A 16,792-nucleotide genomic window follows, 5' to 3' on the forward strand; every position below is an offset into this window, starting at 1 on the left:
CCATCACCCAGCCACCCTATCCCCACCCCCACACCCCCGGCAATCCTCAGTTTGTTATGTGAGATTGAGAGTCTCCTAAGGTTTCTCTCCCCACCCCCCCGCCCGCCCTGTGCCATCTTGTTTCATTTTTTTCCCTCCCTTCCCTCCATAACCCCTCACCCTCCCTCTAAAATTCCTCATATCAGAGAAATCATATGATAGTTGTCTTTCTTTGATTAACTTATTTTGCTTAACATAATACCCTCTAGTTCCATCCATGTCATTGCAAATGGCAAGATTTCATTTCTTTTGATGGCTACATAGTATTCCATTGTATATAAATACCACTTCTTCTTTATCTATTCATCTGTTGATGGACATCTAGATTCTTTCCATAGTTTGGCTATTGTGGACATTGCTGCTATAAATATTCGGGTGCACGTGCCCCTTTGGATCACTACATTTGTATCTTTAGGGTAAATACTCAGTAGAGTGATTGCTAGGTCATAAGATGGCTCTATTTTCAACTTTTTGAGGGACCTCCATGCTGTTTTCCAGAGTGGCTGTACCATCTTGCATTCCCACCAACAGTGTAGGAGGGTTCCCCTTTCTACGCATCCTCTCCAACATCTGTCATTTCCTGACTGGTTAATTTTAGCCATTCTGACTGGTGTGAAGTGGTATCTCATTATGGTTTTGATTTGTAGTTCCCTGATGCCAAGTGATATGGAGCATTTTTTCATGTGTCTGTTGGCCATCTGGATGTCTTCTTTGCAGAAATGTCTGTTCATGTCCTCTGCCCATTTCTTGATTGGATTATTTATTCTTTGGCTGTTGAGTTTGATAAGCTCTTTATAGATTTTGGATACTACCCCTTTATCTGATATGTCGTTTGCGAAGATCTTCTCCCATTCTGTCAGTTGTCTTTTAGTCTTGTTGACGGTTTCCTTTGCTGTGCAAAAGCTTTTGATCTTGATGAAGTCCCAATAGTTCATTTTTGCCCTTGCTTCCCTTGCCTTTGGTGATGTTTCTAGGAAGAAATTGCTGCGGCTGAGATCAAAGAGGTTGCTGCCTGTGTTCTCCTCAAGGATTTTGATGGATTCCTATTTCACATTCAGGTCTTTCATCCATTTAGAGTCTATTTTTGTGTGTGGTGTGAGGAAATGGTCCAGTTTCATTTTTCTGCATGTGGCTGTCCAATTTTCCCAACACCGTTTGTTGAAGAGGCTGTCTTTTTTCCATTGGACATTCTTTCCTGCTTTGTCGAAGATTAGTTGACCATAGAGTTGAGGGTCTATTTCTGGGTTCTCTATTCTGTTCCATTGATTTATGTGTCTGTTTTTGTGCCAGCACCATACTGTCTTGATGATGACAGCTTTGTAATAGAGCTTGAAGTCTGGAATTGTGATGCCACCAGCTTTGGTTTTCTTTTTCAACATTCCTCTGGCTATTTGGAGTCTTTTCTGGTTCCATATAAATTTTAGGATTATTTGTTTCATTTCTTCGAAAAAAATTGATGGTATTTTGATAGGGATTGCAGTAAATGTGTAGATTGCTTTAGGTAGCATAGACATTTTCACAATATTTGTTCTTCCAATCCATGAGCATGGAATGCTTCTCCATTTCTTCTTCTTCCTCAATTTCTTTCATGAGTACTTTATAGTTTTCTGAGTATAGATTCTTTGCCTCTTTGGTTAGGTTTATTCCTAGGTATCTTATGGTTTTGGGTGCAATTGTAAATGAGATTGACTCCTTAATATCTCTCTTTTCTGTCTTGGTGGTGGTATATAGAAATGCAACTGATTTCTGTGCATTGATTTTATATCCTGACAATTTACTGAATTCCTGTATGAGTTCTAGCAGTTTTGGAGTGGAGTCTTTTGGGTTTTCCACATACAGTATCATATCTGCAAAGAGTGAGAGTTTGACTTCTTCTTTGCCAATTCAGATGCCTTTAACTTCTTTTTGTTGTCTGATTGCTGAGGCTAGGACTTCAGGTACTATGTTCAATAGCAGTGGTGATAATGTCATCCCTGCTGTGTTCTTGACCTTAGAAGAAAAGCTCTGTTTTCCCACTGAGAATGATATTCACTATGGGTTTTTCATAGCTGGCTTTGATGATATTGAGGAATGTACCCTCTATCCCCATACTCTGAAGAGTTTTGACCAGGAAAGGATGCTGTACTTTGTCAAATGCTTTTTCAGCATCTATTGAGAGTATCATATGGTTCTTATTCTTTCTTTTATTAATGTATTGTATTACACTGATTGATTTTGCAGATGTTGAACCAACCTTGCAGCCCAGGAATAAATCCCACTTGGTCGTGGTGAATAATCCTTTTAATTTACTGTTGGATCCTATTGGCTTGTATTTTGGTGAGAATTTTGCATCTGTGTTCATCAAGAATATTGGTCTGTAATTCTCTTTTTTGATGAGGTCTTTGTCTGGTTTGGGGATCGAGGTAATGCTGGCCTCATAAAATGAGTTTGGAAGTTTTCCTTCCATTTCTATTTTTTGGAACAGTTTCAGGAGAATAGGTATTAATTCTTCTTTAAATGTTTGGTAGAATTCCCCTGCGAAGCTGTCTGGCCCTGGGCTCTTGTTTGTTGGGAGATTTTTGATGACTGCTTCAATCTCCTTACTGGTTATAGGTCTGTTCAGGTTTTCTGTTTCTTCCTGGTTCAGTTTTGGTAGTTTATATGTCTCTAGGAATGCATCCATTTCTTCCAGATTGTTGAATTTGTTGGCGTAGAGTTGCTCATAGTATGTTCTTATAATTGTATTTCTTTGTTGTTGGTTGTGATCTCTCCTCTGTCATTCATGATTTTATTAATTTAGGTCATTTCTCTTTTCTTTTGTTAAGTCTGGCCAGCAGTTTATCAATCTTATTAATCCTTTCAAAGAACCAGCTCCTAATTTCATTGATTTGTTCTACTGTTCTTTTGGTTTCTATTTCATTGATTTCTGCTCTGATCTTTATTATTTCTCTTCTTCTGCTTGGTTTAGGCTTTCTTTGCTGTTCTTTCTCCAGCTCCTTTAGGTATAGGGTTAGGTTGTGTACTTGAGACCTTTGTTTCTTGAGGAAAGGCTTATATATACTTTCCTTTCAGGACCACCTTTGCTATGTCCCAAAGATTTTGAACAGTTATGTTTTCATTTGTTTCCATGAAGTTTTTTCAATTCTTTTTAAATTTCCTCGTTGACCCATTCATTCTTTAGAAGGATGCCCTTTAGCCTCCATGTATTTGAGTTCTTTCCAACTTTCTTCTTGTGATTGAGTTCTAGCTTCAGAGCACTGTGGTCTGAAAATATGCAGGGAATGATCCCAGTCTTTTTTGTCTGTGGCAGCTGGAGCAAGTTTGGGCTGGCCATATTGATTTAAACTATAGTCCTAAATACTATCACTCATGGAGAACATATAATAAGAAAATAAGGGCGTCAAGAATGGAAGAGTGTGGGACACCTGGGGGGCTCAGTCGGGTAAATGTCTGCCTTCAGCTCAGGTCATGATCCCAGGGTCCTGGGATGGAGTCCTGCATTGAGCTCCCTGCTCAGTGGGGACCCTGCTTCTTCCTCTGCCTGCTGCTCCCCTTGCTTGTGCTCCCTGACAAATAAATAAATAAAATCTTAAGAAAAGAATGGAATAGTGTGAAGAAAAGGATGCTGGAAGATGAGAGAGACTGAATTTGCAAAAAGAGAAGTCAGTCACTGATGCTAAATTCTGCAAACGGAATGAGGGAAAGAATCTGGCATACAGACAGGAAAGTTAAAAGCTATAATTTCTTGTAGCCCAGAGGCCAATTTTGCATTTAAACAAGGTTCAATTAAAATTAAATACCAAATAAGCACAGGACAAAACCACGTATTTCTTAGAGTTAGGGTGCCACAATTACGTGAGCAATGCCAGACTTGCTAATTTTTGGCCCAGGAAATCAGAAGTCCAACGCTATCAAACATTTTACACATCAATACTCATTCATTCATTCTTCCCAAAGCTATTTTATTAGCAACTTAATGTGCCAAGCCCTGTACTTGGTCTGTGGATGTAAATGTGAGTAATGTACACTCATGTATACACGGGATAAAAACCATGTGATGAAAACGGTATAGAACTGGATACATGTTATACCCATATCCATCCCCAGGTCTTGGTCTTACAGCACAGTTATAGAAGATGTAACCATTGGAGGAAACTGGGGGAAAGGTACACATAGGTGGCATGTCTCTACTATTTGTGCAACTTCTTGTTAATCTACAATGATTGCAAAATAAATAGTCTGACTTTAGAACAATCATCTGATAGTACAGGGAGATTGATATTAAAAAAAGAACAACAACAATGAAGGTGAGTGTTGTGCTATGAGAAGGGCCAAGTGCAAAGGAGTGTCCAACTGCCCTGGAGTCAGCCGTGGGGGAGGACTCCATAACAAGGGGAGGGGAACACGGGTAGAGTAGGATTGTCAGTGGCCTTCTGAGAAACTGCCATTCTTCTAAGGGCTTAGAATATTAGCTTCCCTCCTTTTATAACTTTCGTAGGTTCTTCCATTTTACACTAAAAATAAGCTGGACCATAAGTATCCTCCTCAGAAAAGGGGCTGTGGGTCTGCGGGTCTGCAGACCGCAGCAATCTCTCCATGGTCACACAGCAGCAGCTTGGAAACCACATTTTAGGTGTTTCTGGTCCCAAGATGAAACCACTGGACTTATTCAGGTGGACGCTTATGAACCTGCTTGGTGACCACCTGGTTCTTCACCATTGTTTCCTCTGGTTGGTCTCAGTGGAGTGAATACAGTTTAAGGCTGCTGTGGGAGGAGCCACGACTGAGGAGTGTATGCAGAGCCATTCAAGACTCAGACTACCTAATCAGCATGAGCACCACCTCCCATTAAATAATAACAGAGGGGCGCCTGGGTGGCTCAGTGGGTTAAGCCGCTGCCTTTGGCTCAGGTCATGATCCCAGGTCCTGGGTTCAAGCCCCACATCGGGCTTTCTGCTCAGCAGGGAGCCTGTTTCCTCCTCTCTCTCTGCCTGCCTCTCTGCTTACTTGTGATTTCTCTCTGTCAAATAAATAAATAAAATCTTAAAAAAAAATAATAACAGAATAAATAATAATAAATAATTAATAATTAAATAATAACACAGCCCCTGTGTGCAACTGCATGTATGAGATACTCAGAAAAACAAAGACCAATCCTGAAACAAACTATCAAAGTCTTTTGATTTCCACCCCCTACAGGAGGAAGGAGCAGTGGTGCTTGGGACATGTGGAGTTGGGCCAGCGCCCATGCACACCCTTCAGGCAGCACATCCTTACCTCCGGGGCGATGTAGTCAGGGGTTCCGCAGAAAGTGTTTGTCTTGGCATCTCCTAACATGTTCTCTTTGCACATTCCAAAGTCTGCTATTTTGATATGTCCATCTCTGTCTAACAGGATGTTATCGAGCTTCAAGTCTCTGAAACACAAAAGCAAAGCAAAATCTCACTTCAATACATTTTTTGTTAAAATAGGATTGCCTCATGAGGGGCAGTCATTTGTCCCATCACAGCCTGAGACCATCAGAAGTGCATGCTTTGCTGGTCCTCCTCTTCCCTTCCAGCCCCGTTCTTCAATCTATGGCTCTGCCCCTCTGCTCACTGGTTTTTCCTTGGTGTTTCCTCCTTGACTAGCATCTTGTGTTTGGGACTCCCTCTGGCCCTTGTTGGCCCAGGTCAGCTTTCTCAGGTCTGACTCTGACAGACTCTTTATCCTCCATGACCAGGGAAGCACTTGGTGCATCTCCAGAGCTCAGTATGGATGGCTGCATGGGTGGTGGGATGGGTAAAATGGGACCTCTCCAGGGTAGCGTCCTTTGGTTTTAAGGTGCCTGCAAGAAACAATACTGAGATGTAAGGAAACAGCCAGCGATGAAATGCCCTCAGGTGTCTGTAGTTGGGGATGTGTTTGACATAGGGTAGTATTTAATGTTACACAACTCGTACAGCTGTCTACTTGTGCAAAAGATAGTGGTGTAGATAGCATGGACTTTTCAAGGGAATGGCTGGTTTCTGATCCCTTTTTCTGATTGACCAAGGAGTATGGCTCGATATAATAAGAGGCAAGACACGGACCTGAGGCTCTTTATCCCAGCATCTTTTTTCCATGGCGAGGGAAGAAAGGCTTGAAACACACGCTCATTTTGTGCGACTTTCCAAGTATTTCTGTTTCTTTATGGATAAATTGTATTGCACCAAGACTGAGAGAGGAAGGCTGCTCCTAACTGAGAATAATTCTAGAACCAGAATCCATCTGATGCCAGAAACCACGTCAATAAATTCCTCTTTCATTAGAGAACCAGTATCCTTGTAGAGCACCCATTCCATTTTTAAGTAAATGTGACTGATAATATTAAAAAAAATAAACCAAGTCATGCCTCCCTGTGATTACACTAGTATGTTATTGCTATCCATGAATATTTGGAAAGTGACCTCAAGTTTTGTTTTGTCTTGTCTTCACCAAGGTCAAGAATTTTGTTCCTCAGGTAGCCTGGTGTTCAGATGCCTCAGCATTCTGGCCCCTACCCTCCAAATAGCTTGAATTTATCAATTTCCTTCTTAAAACTTTGTTTTGAGACTGGAACCAGTATTCTTCAGATATATAATCACATTGTGCCAATGACGGTGGCATTGCTACCTTCTGTCCTGACACTTTTGCCCCTCCCCACTTGAGCCTCCCTGCTCCCCCCCTGTTGCCCTGCTGTGTCCTGACACTCGATCACAGTAGTGGTTAACAGCTTACTGTAAACTAAAACCTCCCGGTGTCTTTTTTTTTTTTTTTTTCCCTACATAAACTGCCATTATGCCAGTTTCTTCTCACTCTGGACCCATGGAATTGATGTTTTAAAGATCATTCAAGTGTTACACTTGACATCACTTGCTTCAAACTTTTTTTTTTTTTAAGTTGATGGCAGCTTATGAATTCTAGTTTGCTCTAGAACATCCAGCTTTCTTTTCCTTTATGTCTTCTTCCCTTGGATTTCTGAACTTCCTGAAATCTAAGTTGAGGATGTGGGGCTGGTGGTGGCTACCATGGTCTTCCTTATTAGCAGAGGTGGCTTGAGAGAACAAAGGAACAGCTCTCGGTTTACTCTTTTCTGTACCTCCTCTTAGACAATTTGCTCAGCATTTTCTTCTCAAAGATTCTGGTCCCAAAGGGCCTCACAAGTAGCCCTGTCCCCTCCACCTCAGATGATGGGACTCCACTGGATCATTCGTGTTTTCTCTTTGGGGATGTTGGGGCTGTGAGAAGGTAGCACTGACGTGTCTTGGTTAGAAGTCTGGTACTTAGGGTTGCTGATGGATGTCCTCTAGCATGGCCTTTTAGGAAGAGAAGACCAGTTAGAGGAGAAAAATGAAGTGGCTGGGTCAAGAGCAGAGACAGAGCCTGTGTAAACCCAAAGAGAGACAGTGATGAGAGAGAAGCTACTTTGGTTTCTGACTGGTCTGCATTCTCCATTCCAGTTCTCAAGGAAGTGGAGATTTCACTTAAGCAAAAGTTTGAGTGGTCTTCGATATTCATATTAGCCTAAAGTTCTGATCGCTGTTTTTTTTTTTTTTTTTTTTTGCTTCTCATTAAACTGTGAGCTTTGTGAGAGTGGAAATGTGTATTGTTTGCTGTTTGCTCTACTGTGACAGCTCTGGCAGGAGGGTACCATGTACAGAGCATTCAATAAATGTTTGTTGAATGAACCGTCACCCACCAGGAATTGGCTTGCCACCAGCAGTTATGAGTTGCGATGAAGTCCCAAGTACTGTCCCCTTCCATTGCTTTCTCCACCTTCTGCTGGAGTAAATTAGCCAGAGAGAGTGAGCATGGAATGCAGCTGTGTTTTGGTGGAGTGACACTATTAGCAGATGTCCCTAGAGCGTCCATCTGGGCTAGCTTGGTCCATAATCTCCATAAACCAGGGCGTCACAGACTGTTCCCATCTGGCTGGGTGGCTGGGGCATCTCCAGGACACATGTCAGTATGTATCTCATGTTCACACCCCATTGGTTCTCTCTCTCTTCCTAACTCAAATGCTGTCGCACTTTCAATCAGGACTAGCATGTCTGTCCTTGGGTCTTCTGCCTTCCTACTCCTTAATTTTAATTAAGTTCACTTTCATTGTGATTTATGAATTCCAATAAATCCAAGTATAGGTCCTATTTTACTCCACATCCTAAAACTGCAGATTCATTTTCTAATCAGCACTCTACACAATATTTTTTCCATGTATTAGCTTATTTTTTTTTTACTTCAATTAGCCAACATATAGTACATCATTAGTTTATGTGCTCTATGCAATACTGGTATCATTTTGGGTTTCTGCTGTACGGAACATATTTGCATCACTTAGAGCCATGTACACATGTTCCTAGAAATTGGCTGAAGGACGGTTTGGGGTCATCACTAGAGCGCCAGATATCCAGTGCAGTGCTATGCATAGGTCCTGAGGACAATGAACATTGTGTCTAATATTTGTATTGGATTTTCTTGCTCTCAGGTGCTTTTTTATCATTTGATTCTCCCAACCACCCTTTGATTTGGAATTCTTATTTTTATTCACATTTTTCTGATTGAAAGCAAGACTCTTAAGGTTTATAGAGTTTATCCCAGCCCATACAGTCAGTGGGCTAGGGTGCAAACCCAGGCCTTCTCTTCTACATCCTCTAAACCAAGCTTACCTAGTCTTCCTCATTGAACTGAACTTGCTGAGATCCCGAGTCTCCTGTGATTACAAGGGTGCATTTTAATCAATCCTAAACATAGATTCTGTCTGGGCCTCAGGCTAGGAAAATGAGCATAATGTTTGATTTTCATTCCACCCTCTAAGGTGAACCAAGTGTTAGGGGTTGACAGAGAAAGGGTCATTGATGTTTTGAGAGATTAAGACAGAATGCGAAAGGTCCAGAAGTCTGTCGGTCCAGAAGTCTGTCGGTCCAGAGACAGACCTCCATGAAGGTAAGGAATGAGGGCAGAGGAGGGCTAACTGGAAATGCCACAGAACCCAAAGGCCAAAGCATTCGTAGGCACATCAGCTATTTACTCATCACATATTCCTTACAGAACACCAGCTCAGCCAAGCCACATCCCCTCTAAGCCCACGGAGATTTATCTGGAAAATGGGTACAATGATGCCTGCCTTGCTTATCCCACAGGACCTTTGTGGGCACTGAATGAGGTAATCCATGTAAAAGCATTTGTAAGTGGCTTCAAATATAGGGGTTAGGCCAGTGTTCTCATGGATAAGATCTTATCTAAGGTGCTTTTTAGTTCTAATAGTTCTAAGATGGGAGATTCTAGATTCTTCTCTTTCTGTGTCTGCATATTTTCCAGCTTCTCATTTTTACATTTAACCCAAACCATGGCTGAGGCATCCTTTAAGATGCCCCTACTTTTACAACACCAACAGAGATAAAAGATGATGTTGGCACCTGCTTCTCTACTTTTCTCAGCCCCAGTTCTTGGGACTGCTCAGCCTCAGCCTTTCCAATAAAACTGGACCCATTTGTTTAACATTCCTTTGTTGACCCCCTTAACTTCTGTTTCTGTGCCTTTTCTGGAATCACTTCCATGTGCAAAGTTTCTCCTCCTCTAAAAAAAAAAAAATCCCCTTTCTGATAGAAAATTTTTTTGGCAAACCCTTCCCTAATTCTGAGGACACAATTTTTCTTCTTGTTGACACTTTTAATTAGCATCTTATCCACTCAGACTTTTTTTTAAAGTGTCTTATCATGTACTTATACTTTTTCTCCAAAACATATAAAATAAAATAACCCAGGAAGTGACATCATTAGGTATCCAGGGATTGGGAGTTCAGTACGTTTTGTGCACACTGCAATGCTTAACGAAGGGCTGCCCGTTCTGGGGTTGGTCTGTCAATATCACCAGCTATAGTGGGTTGAAAGGTGGCCCCCCAAAAGAAGTTCATATCCTCACCCCTAGAACCTTGTGAATGAGACCTTCTTTGGGAAAAGGGTCTTTGCAGATGTAATGAAGGATCTTGGAATGAGATCATCTTGGGTTATCCAGGTGGCCAAGTATCCTCCTAAGAGATTACAAGGAAGACAGAAGAGGTGCAAGGAGACAAGGCTGTGGGGAGACAGAGGCAGACAGGAAGGACGCTGTCTAAAGCCAAGGAGCGCCCGAGCCACCAGACCCCAGCAGGGACAAGGAAGCATTCCCCTCAAGAGACTTGGGGAGTAGGGTGGCTGTGCCGTCAGCTTGGTTTGGGACTTCTGGACTCCAGAAGTGTGAGGGAATAAACTTCTGTTTGAGCCATCAAGGGTGTGGTAATGCTATAGCAACACTTCAAAACTAATATACCTCCTTTGTGAACAAACCCAGAAATCATAAACCCAAGTGGTCAGAAGAAGGAAGAAATTAATAGAATCCCCGGGTTAATTCAGTTGCTGAATGGACAGTTTAAGTCAATAAAGTTACTCATGGGGAGTTGAATGGTTTTTAATGCAAGCCAGTCTCCTTCTCGTGTACTTGCTAGATGACCTCTCCTTGATGGTGTCGTTCAAGCATTCTCTACAACTTCAGTGAATATGCTACTAAATTAACCCAATATTCTCTTACTGGTGCATAAAAAGCCGTAGAAAACACCACTTCTCATACATGGACATAGGAAGGGACCTCAACTGGATACAGTTTGTGACATTAAAGACAACTAAGGACTATGGGTCTTTTTGTTCTGAGTGTCAATTTATACGATGAAATGCTAGAGAAAAGCACTGTATTGTGGAGAAGCACACTGTACTGGGGCATGTGGGCTTTTCTCTCAAGAGGTTCCTTTGAGCTCTAAGATCTCTCTCTCTTTCCAATCTTATTTTTTCCTCGCTCCAATTCATCTATCCTACACAAGCTACTGAGTGCTCTCGTGCCAGTATATTTTTATATGTATTGCTGGCATCACAGGTGTAAAGAGGGAAAAAAAAAATAAACCAACAACCCATAGATTCTGATCAGGGTTTTCAATTTTCAATTTCCTGGAGATAAAGAAATTACATAAAACAGCTTTTTAATATAATATTTTGTAGACAGACCAAAAATCCCACCATATATCCAAAGGCTGCTGAAGAGACTGCTTAAGGAGAATGACTCATAAACCTCCTCTAAGACTGTGTTCTGTGATTCTACGTAGGACAGCTCTTCTGGGGATGGAGAGGTTTCTCAAAGTGAACTTTCAGCCTCCCCCGTGAGCATCTCAGTACTGACCATCTCTAACGGAATGCTTCTGTGTTGTGATATACACAGTTTGCTGCCTTCAACACTCAGTGTGGCACATTATTTAACCTTTCTTCTGTTGAAGTATTGTTGACATACGGTATCTTTCAGGTGTACAATACAGTGATTCAACACTTACATACCTTATGCTATGCTCACCACAAGTGTAGTCAGGATCTGTCACCATACAACACTTCCGCAAGATTGTTGACCATACCCCCCGTGCTGTAATTTTCATCCCAGTGATTTATTTACTTTATAGCTGGAAGTTGGTACCTCTCAGTATCTACTTACTTTGCCTGTCCCCCCACTGCCCTACCCTCTGGCAACCAGCAGTTTGTTCTCTGTATTTAAGAACCTGTTTCTCTTTGTGAGTCTGTTTCTGTTTTGTTTTGGTTTTTAGATTCCACATATAAGTGAATTCATATGGTATTTGTCTCTTTATGTCTGACTCATTTCACTTAGCATAATACCTTCTGGATCCATTCATACTACCATACTACCATACTGTTTTGATTATTATAGCTTCGTAGTAGAGTTTGAAATCATGAAACTTGATACATCCAGGTTTAATTTTCTTTTTCAAGAATGTTTTGGCCATTTGGGGTCTTTTGTGTTTCCATAAAAATTTAAAGTTTTTTATTCTAGTTCTGTGAAAAATGTCACTGGAATTCTGATATGGATTGCAATGAATCTGCAGATTGCTTTGTGTAGTCTGGACATCTTAACAGTGTTCTTCCAAACCATGAGCAGCAAGTATCTTTCCTTTTATTTGTTTTGTCTTCAAATTCTTTCCTCAGTGTGTTAGTTTTCAGCATACATAGCTTTCATGTCCTTGGTTAAATTTATTCCTATGTATTTTTTTGATGTAAGTGGGGTTGTTTCCTTGATTTCTCTTTCTGATACTTCATTATTAGTATATAAAAATGCAGAAGTTTCTATATATTAATTTTGTATTTGCAAGTTCACTGAATTCATTTAGTCTAATAGTTTTTTTTTTTTTTTGGAATCTTCAGGATTTTCTATATATAGTGTCATGTCCTCAACAAATAATGAGTTTTACTTTTTTTTTTTTTAAACAAATATGGCTTTGTTTCTTTTTCCTGTCTGCTTCCAATACTGTTGAATAAAAGTGGCATGAATGGACATTCTTGTCTTGTTCATGATCTTAGAAGAAAGGCTCTCAGTTTTTCACCACTGCATATAAGGTTACCTGTGGGTTTGTCATGTGTGGCCTCCGTTATGTTGACGTGTGGTGATCTCTCTAAACCCATCTTGAGAGTTTTTATCATAAAAGGATGTTGAATTTAATCAATGCTTTTGCTACATCTGTTGAGATGATCATATGATTTTTATTTTTCGTTTTGTCAGTGTGGTGTATTCACCTTGAGTAGCTGGTATTTAACCATCCTTGCATCCCTAGAATAAATCCTATTTGGTCACAGTGAATGACTCTTTTAATGTATTGTTGAATTTGATTTTTTTTTTTTTTTACTTATTCAATTTTATTACTAGTAATCTGTTCAGATTTTCTATTTCTTCTTGATTCAGTCTTGGAAAGATTATATATTTGTAGGAATTTATCCATTTCTTCTAGGTTGTCCCAATTTGTTGGCATATAGTTTTTTATAATTCCTTATAACCCTATATATTTCTGTGCCATCAGTTGTAACTTCTCTTTCATTTCTGATATTTATTTGGGGTCCTCTCTCTGATTACTATGATAAAAGTTCTGCCAATTTTATCTTTTTAAAGATCGACCTCTTAGATTCACTGATCTTTTCTAGGTTTTTTTTTTTTTTTTTGTCTTTATTTCCTTTATTTTTGCTCTGAACTTTATTATTTCCCATAAACTGGGGCTTTGTTTCTTCTTTTTCTTGTTCTCTTTGGTTTAAATTTAGATTGTTTATTTGAGAGACTTCTTTCTTGAGGTGGGCCTGTATCCTTATAAATTTCACTGACAGCTTTTCCTGTGTCCCAAAGATTTTGAACCACTGTGTTTCCAGGTTCACTTGTCTCCAAGTATATTTGATTTCCTTCTTGACTTCATCTACCCACTGGCTGTTGAGTAGAATGTTTACCCTCCATGTGTCTGTGTTTTTTCCAGGTTTTTTTTTTCTTCTGAGTTCTACTTTCATATTGCTGTGGTTGGAAAAATGTTTAATAAGATTTCACTATTCTTGAATTTATTGAGAATTGTTTTGTGGGCTAACCCATGATCTATCCTGGAAAATGTCCTACGTGCACTTGAAAAGAATGTTTATTCTACTGTTTTCAGATAGAATGTTCTGTGTATATCTGTTCAGTTCATGTAGTCTAATGTATTTAAAACCACTGTTACCATATTGATTTTCTGCCTGGATGTTCTGTCTATTGATGTAGGCAGGGTGTTAAAATCCCCTATTATTACATTGTAGTTAATTTCTCCCTTTATGTCTGTCAATATTTGCTTCCTATGTTAGATGCTCCTGTGTTGATACATATTTATAATTTTTATGTCCTTTTGTTGGATCAGTTCCTTTATAATTATGTAATGCTTGCCTCTGACTCTTGTTACAGCCTTCAGTTTAAACCTGATTCCATCTGATACAATATCACTATAGTTTTTTTCTTCCATCTGCATGGATTATGTTTTCCACACCTATATTTTCTCTGTGTCTTTATATCTGAAGTCTCTTGTAGGCAGCATGTAATTGGGTCTTGTTCTTTAATCTACTCAGTCATTTACGTCCTGGGACAAGAACATTAGTCTGTTTACATTTAAAGTGATTATTGATAAGTATGGGCTTATCACTACTTTGTTAATTGTTTTCTGGTTGTTTTGTAGTTCTCTGTTCTCCTCTTGCTCTCCTCCCTTATGACTGATGACTTCCTTTAGTGTTATGCTTGGGTTCCTTTCTCTTTATTTTTTGTTATCTATTATAGATGTATAAATGCATCCTGAGTACATAGCAGTCTATATTAGCTTGATGGTCACTTAAGTTCAGACTACATTCTTAGTCCTCCCCCTCCATGTTATGTATTTTTAATGTTCTATTTAAAAAAAAAGATTTTATTTACTTATTTTAGAATGAGAACATGAGGGTGGGGAGGGTTAGAGTCCCTGGTGCTGGGACTTGATCCTGGGACTCCAGGATCATGACCTGAGCAGAAGGCAGCTGCTTAACCAACTGAGCCACCCAGGCACTCTATGATATTTTATGTATACTTTTATATAGTGAATCCAAGAATTTTTGTACATATAATTGATTTTCCATTTTAACCTTCATACTAGGTTTACAAGTGATTTTCTCTGTTTACTTTCACCAGTGATTTTTTTTCCTTTCATAATTTTCCTCAAGGCCCATCTTTTCTGCTTAAAGTAGTCCTTTTAAATTTCTTATAAGGCTGGTTTGGTGGTGATGAAATCTTTTAACCTTTGCCAGGAAAATTCTTTGTCTTCTTCAGTTCTGAATGATAACCTTGCTGGGTAGAGTATTCTTGGTTACAGTTTTCTTCCTTTCAGCACTTTGAATATATCATGCCTTCTTGCCTTCAGAGTATCTGCCTTATGGAGTTTCACTTAAACATAACTAGTTTTTTTTCTCTTGCCTCTTTTGAGATTCTTATCTTTAATTTCTTATTTTTTAAATATTTTGTGTCTTGGTGTGGACCTCTTGAGTTCCTCTTGTTTGGATTCTATGCTTCGTGAACCCGGATGTCTCTTTATTTCCTCAGGTTAGGGAAATTTTTAGCTATTATGTCTTCAAATAAATTTTCCACCCCTTTTTCTCTTCTCTTCTAATACAAATGTTAGTATACTTGATGTTGTCACTGAGGTCCCTTAACCTATGCTAATTTTTTAAAAAGATTTATTTATTTTAGAGAGAGAGCGAGTGGGGGAGAGGAGCAGAGTGAGAGAATCTTCAAGACTACCTGCTGAGCACAGAGCCCAACATGGGGCTCGATCTCATGACCCATAAGATAAAGACCTGGGCTGAAACCAAGAGTTGGATGCTTAACTGACTGAGCCACCCAGAGACACCCAATGCTAATTTTTAAAGTTCTTTTTTTTTCTTTTTGCTGTTCAGCTTCCATGCTTTCTATACGCTGTTTTCCACATGCTGATCTGTTCTACATCCTCTAATCTAGTATTAATTCCCTCTAGTGTAATTTTCATCTCTGCTATTGCATTCTTTATTTGATTGGCTCTTTTTTGTATTTTCTGTCTGTTTGTTGAATTCTCAGAGTTCATCCACTTTTCTCTCAAGTCTGGTGGGCATCTTTATGACCATTACTTTGAACTCTTTGTCAATTAGATTGCTATCTCCATTTTATGTAGTTCTTTTTCTGAAGTTTTGTCTTGTTCTTTAGCTTGGAACATATTCTTCTCACTCTGACTTTTTCTGTTTATTTCCATGAATTAGGGGATAAAGTTACTTTCCCTAGTCTTGAAGGAATGACTTTGTGTAGGAATGTCCTCTGTATAGACTGTGTATGCCTGGGGTGCTCTGTGCAGTGGGCTTCTTGGAGGGATGGTTGGAGCTAATGCAAGTATAGGCTAAAGGGTCTTGGGGCATTCTGCACTATGGCTTTCCTGACAGGGTGGCTAGAGCTAAACTGGGTGCAGCCTGGGAGTTCCTGGGACACTCCACACTGAGGGTGTCCTGGTGGGGCAGCTGGAGCTGGATGGGAATGGGCCCACATGCTACACATAGCAGGTGCCCTGGCAGGATGGCTGGAGCTGAAGTGAACATAGGCTGGTACATCCTAGGGCAACTTATATCAGTTTGCCCTGGTGGATGGCTGGAGCTGGGGTGGGCATGGGCTAGGGGTGTCCTAGAGTGCTTTGCATTTTTGTTGCCATGGCTAGATGGCTGGAGCCATAGTGGGTGCTGTCTAGAAGTGTCCTAATATGTACATACTGGAGCAGCCCTAGTGAGATGGCTGTAGGTGGGGCAGGCAGGGGTGGGAGTTGCCTTAGGGGGATGGATGGAACCGATGTAGGCTGGCACCCTGGGGCTCCCAGAAACAACAGCTTGGCTAGAGGGCCTGGACCCTGCTCCTATCTGTACTATCAAAGTACAAGGGGAACTTAAACAGTGGTTCTTGCTGGCACCTCTGATTTCAGGGAGAGTTTCAGCAGTTTCCTCCACTGTTTGGTGGACATTAGTAGGATTAGTAAATGGGTCTCCTTCACTTGGAGTCTAGTTGCCCTTTAAACCACTATTCCTCCAGGTGGGCAAGTCTGCATGGCCCTCCTCAGTGCCATACCTCCCTCTGAAGTTGGTAGTGTTGGGCTCCCATCATTACTGTGCCTCTATACTTTGCTGAGGAGAAGCTGTCTAGTTGGCCCTAAGTTCTTCAGGTGGAATTGTTCCTCTGTATGTTGGAGTAGATTTGTGTGTCTACGGGGGGAGGTAAGTTTAGGCTTTTCCTAAGCTGTTGTCTTGGACCCCCTCTTACCATTGAACCTTACTGATGACTCCAGGTCAGTGTTATGAACACTTGCTACAGGAGAGCACATAATCCCACTCTCCCAGGGCCTTTTAATTGTCTCACATCTTCCTTTTATGTCAGA

The 16,792-nt window shown here is 40.4% G+C and overlaps 1 protein-coding gene across 1 annotated transcript in view; it reads right to left on the bottom strand.

Moving 5' to 3' along the window:
• Positions 1–16,792, bottom strand: part of LOC111158618 (protein kinase C theta) — a 180,775-nt gene that overhangs the window by 15,836 nt on the left and 148,147 nt on the right. The window contains exon 15 of the mRNA XM_022520757.1: positions 5,296–5,434. Within this exon, the coding sequence (XP_022376465.1) occupies positions 5,296–5,434 (139 nt within the window). The remainder of the gene's footprint in view (positions 1–5,295; positions 5,435–16,792) is intronic.

Source organism: Enhydra lutris, unplaced genomic scaffold (genome assembly GCF_002288905.1).
Source record: "Enhydra lutris kenyoni isolate GAN:26980312 unplaced genomic scaffold, ASM228890v2 scaffoldscaffold61, whole genome shotgun sequence".
Taxonomy (NCBI): Eukaryota; Metazoa; Chordata; class Mammalia; order Carnivora; family Mustelidae; genus Enhydra; species Enhydra lutris.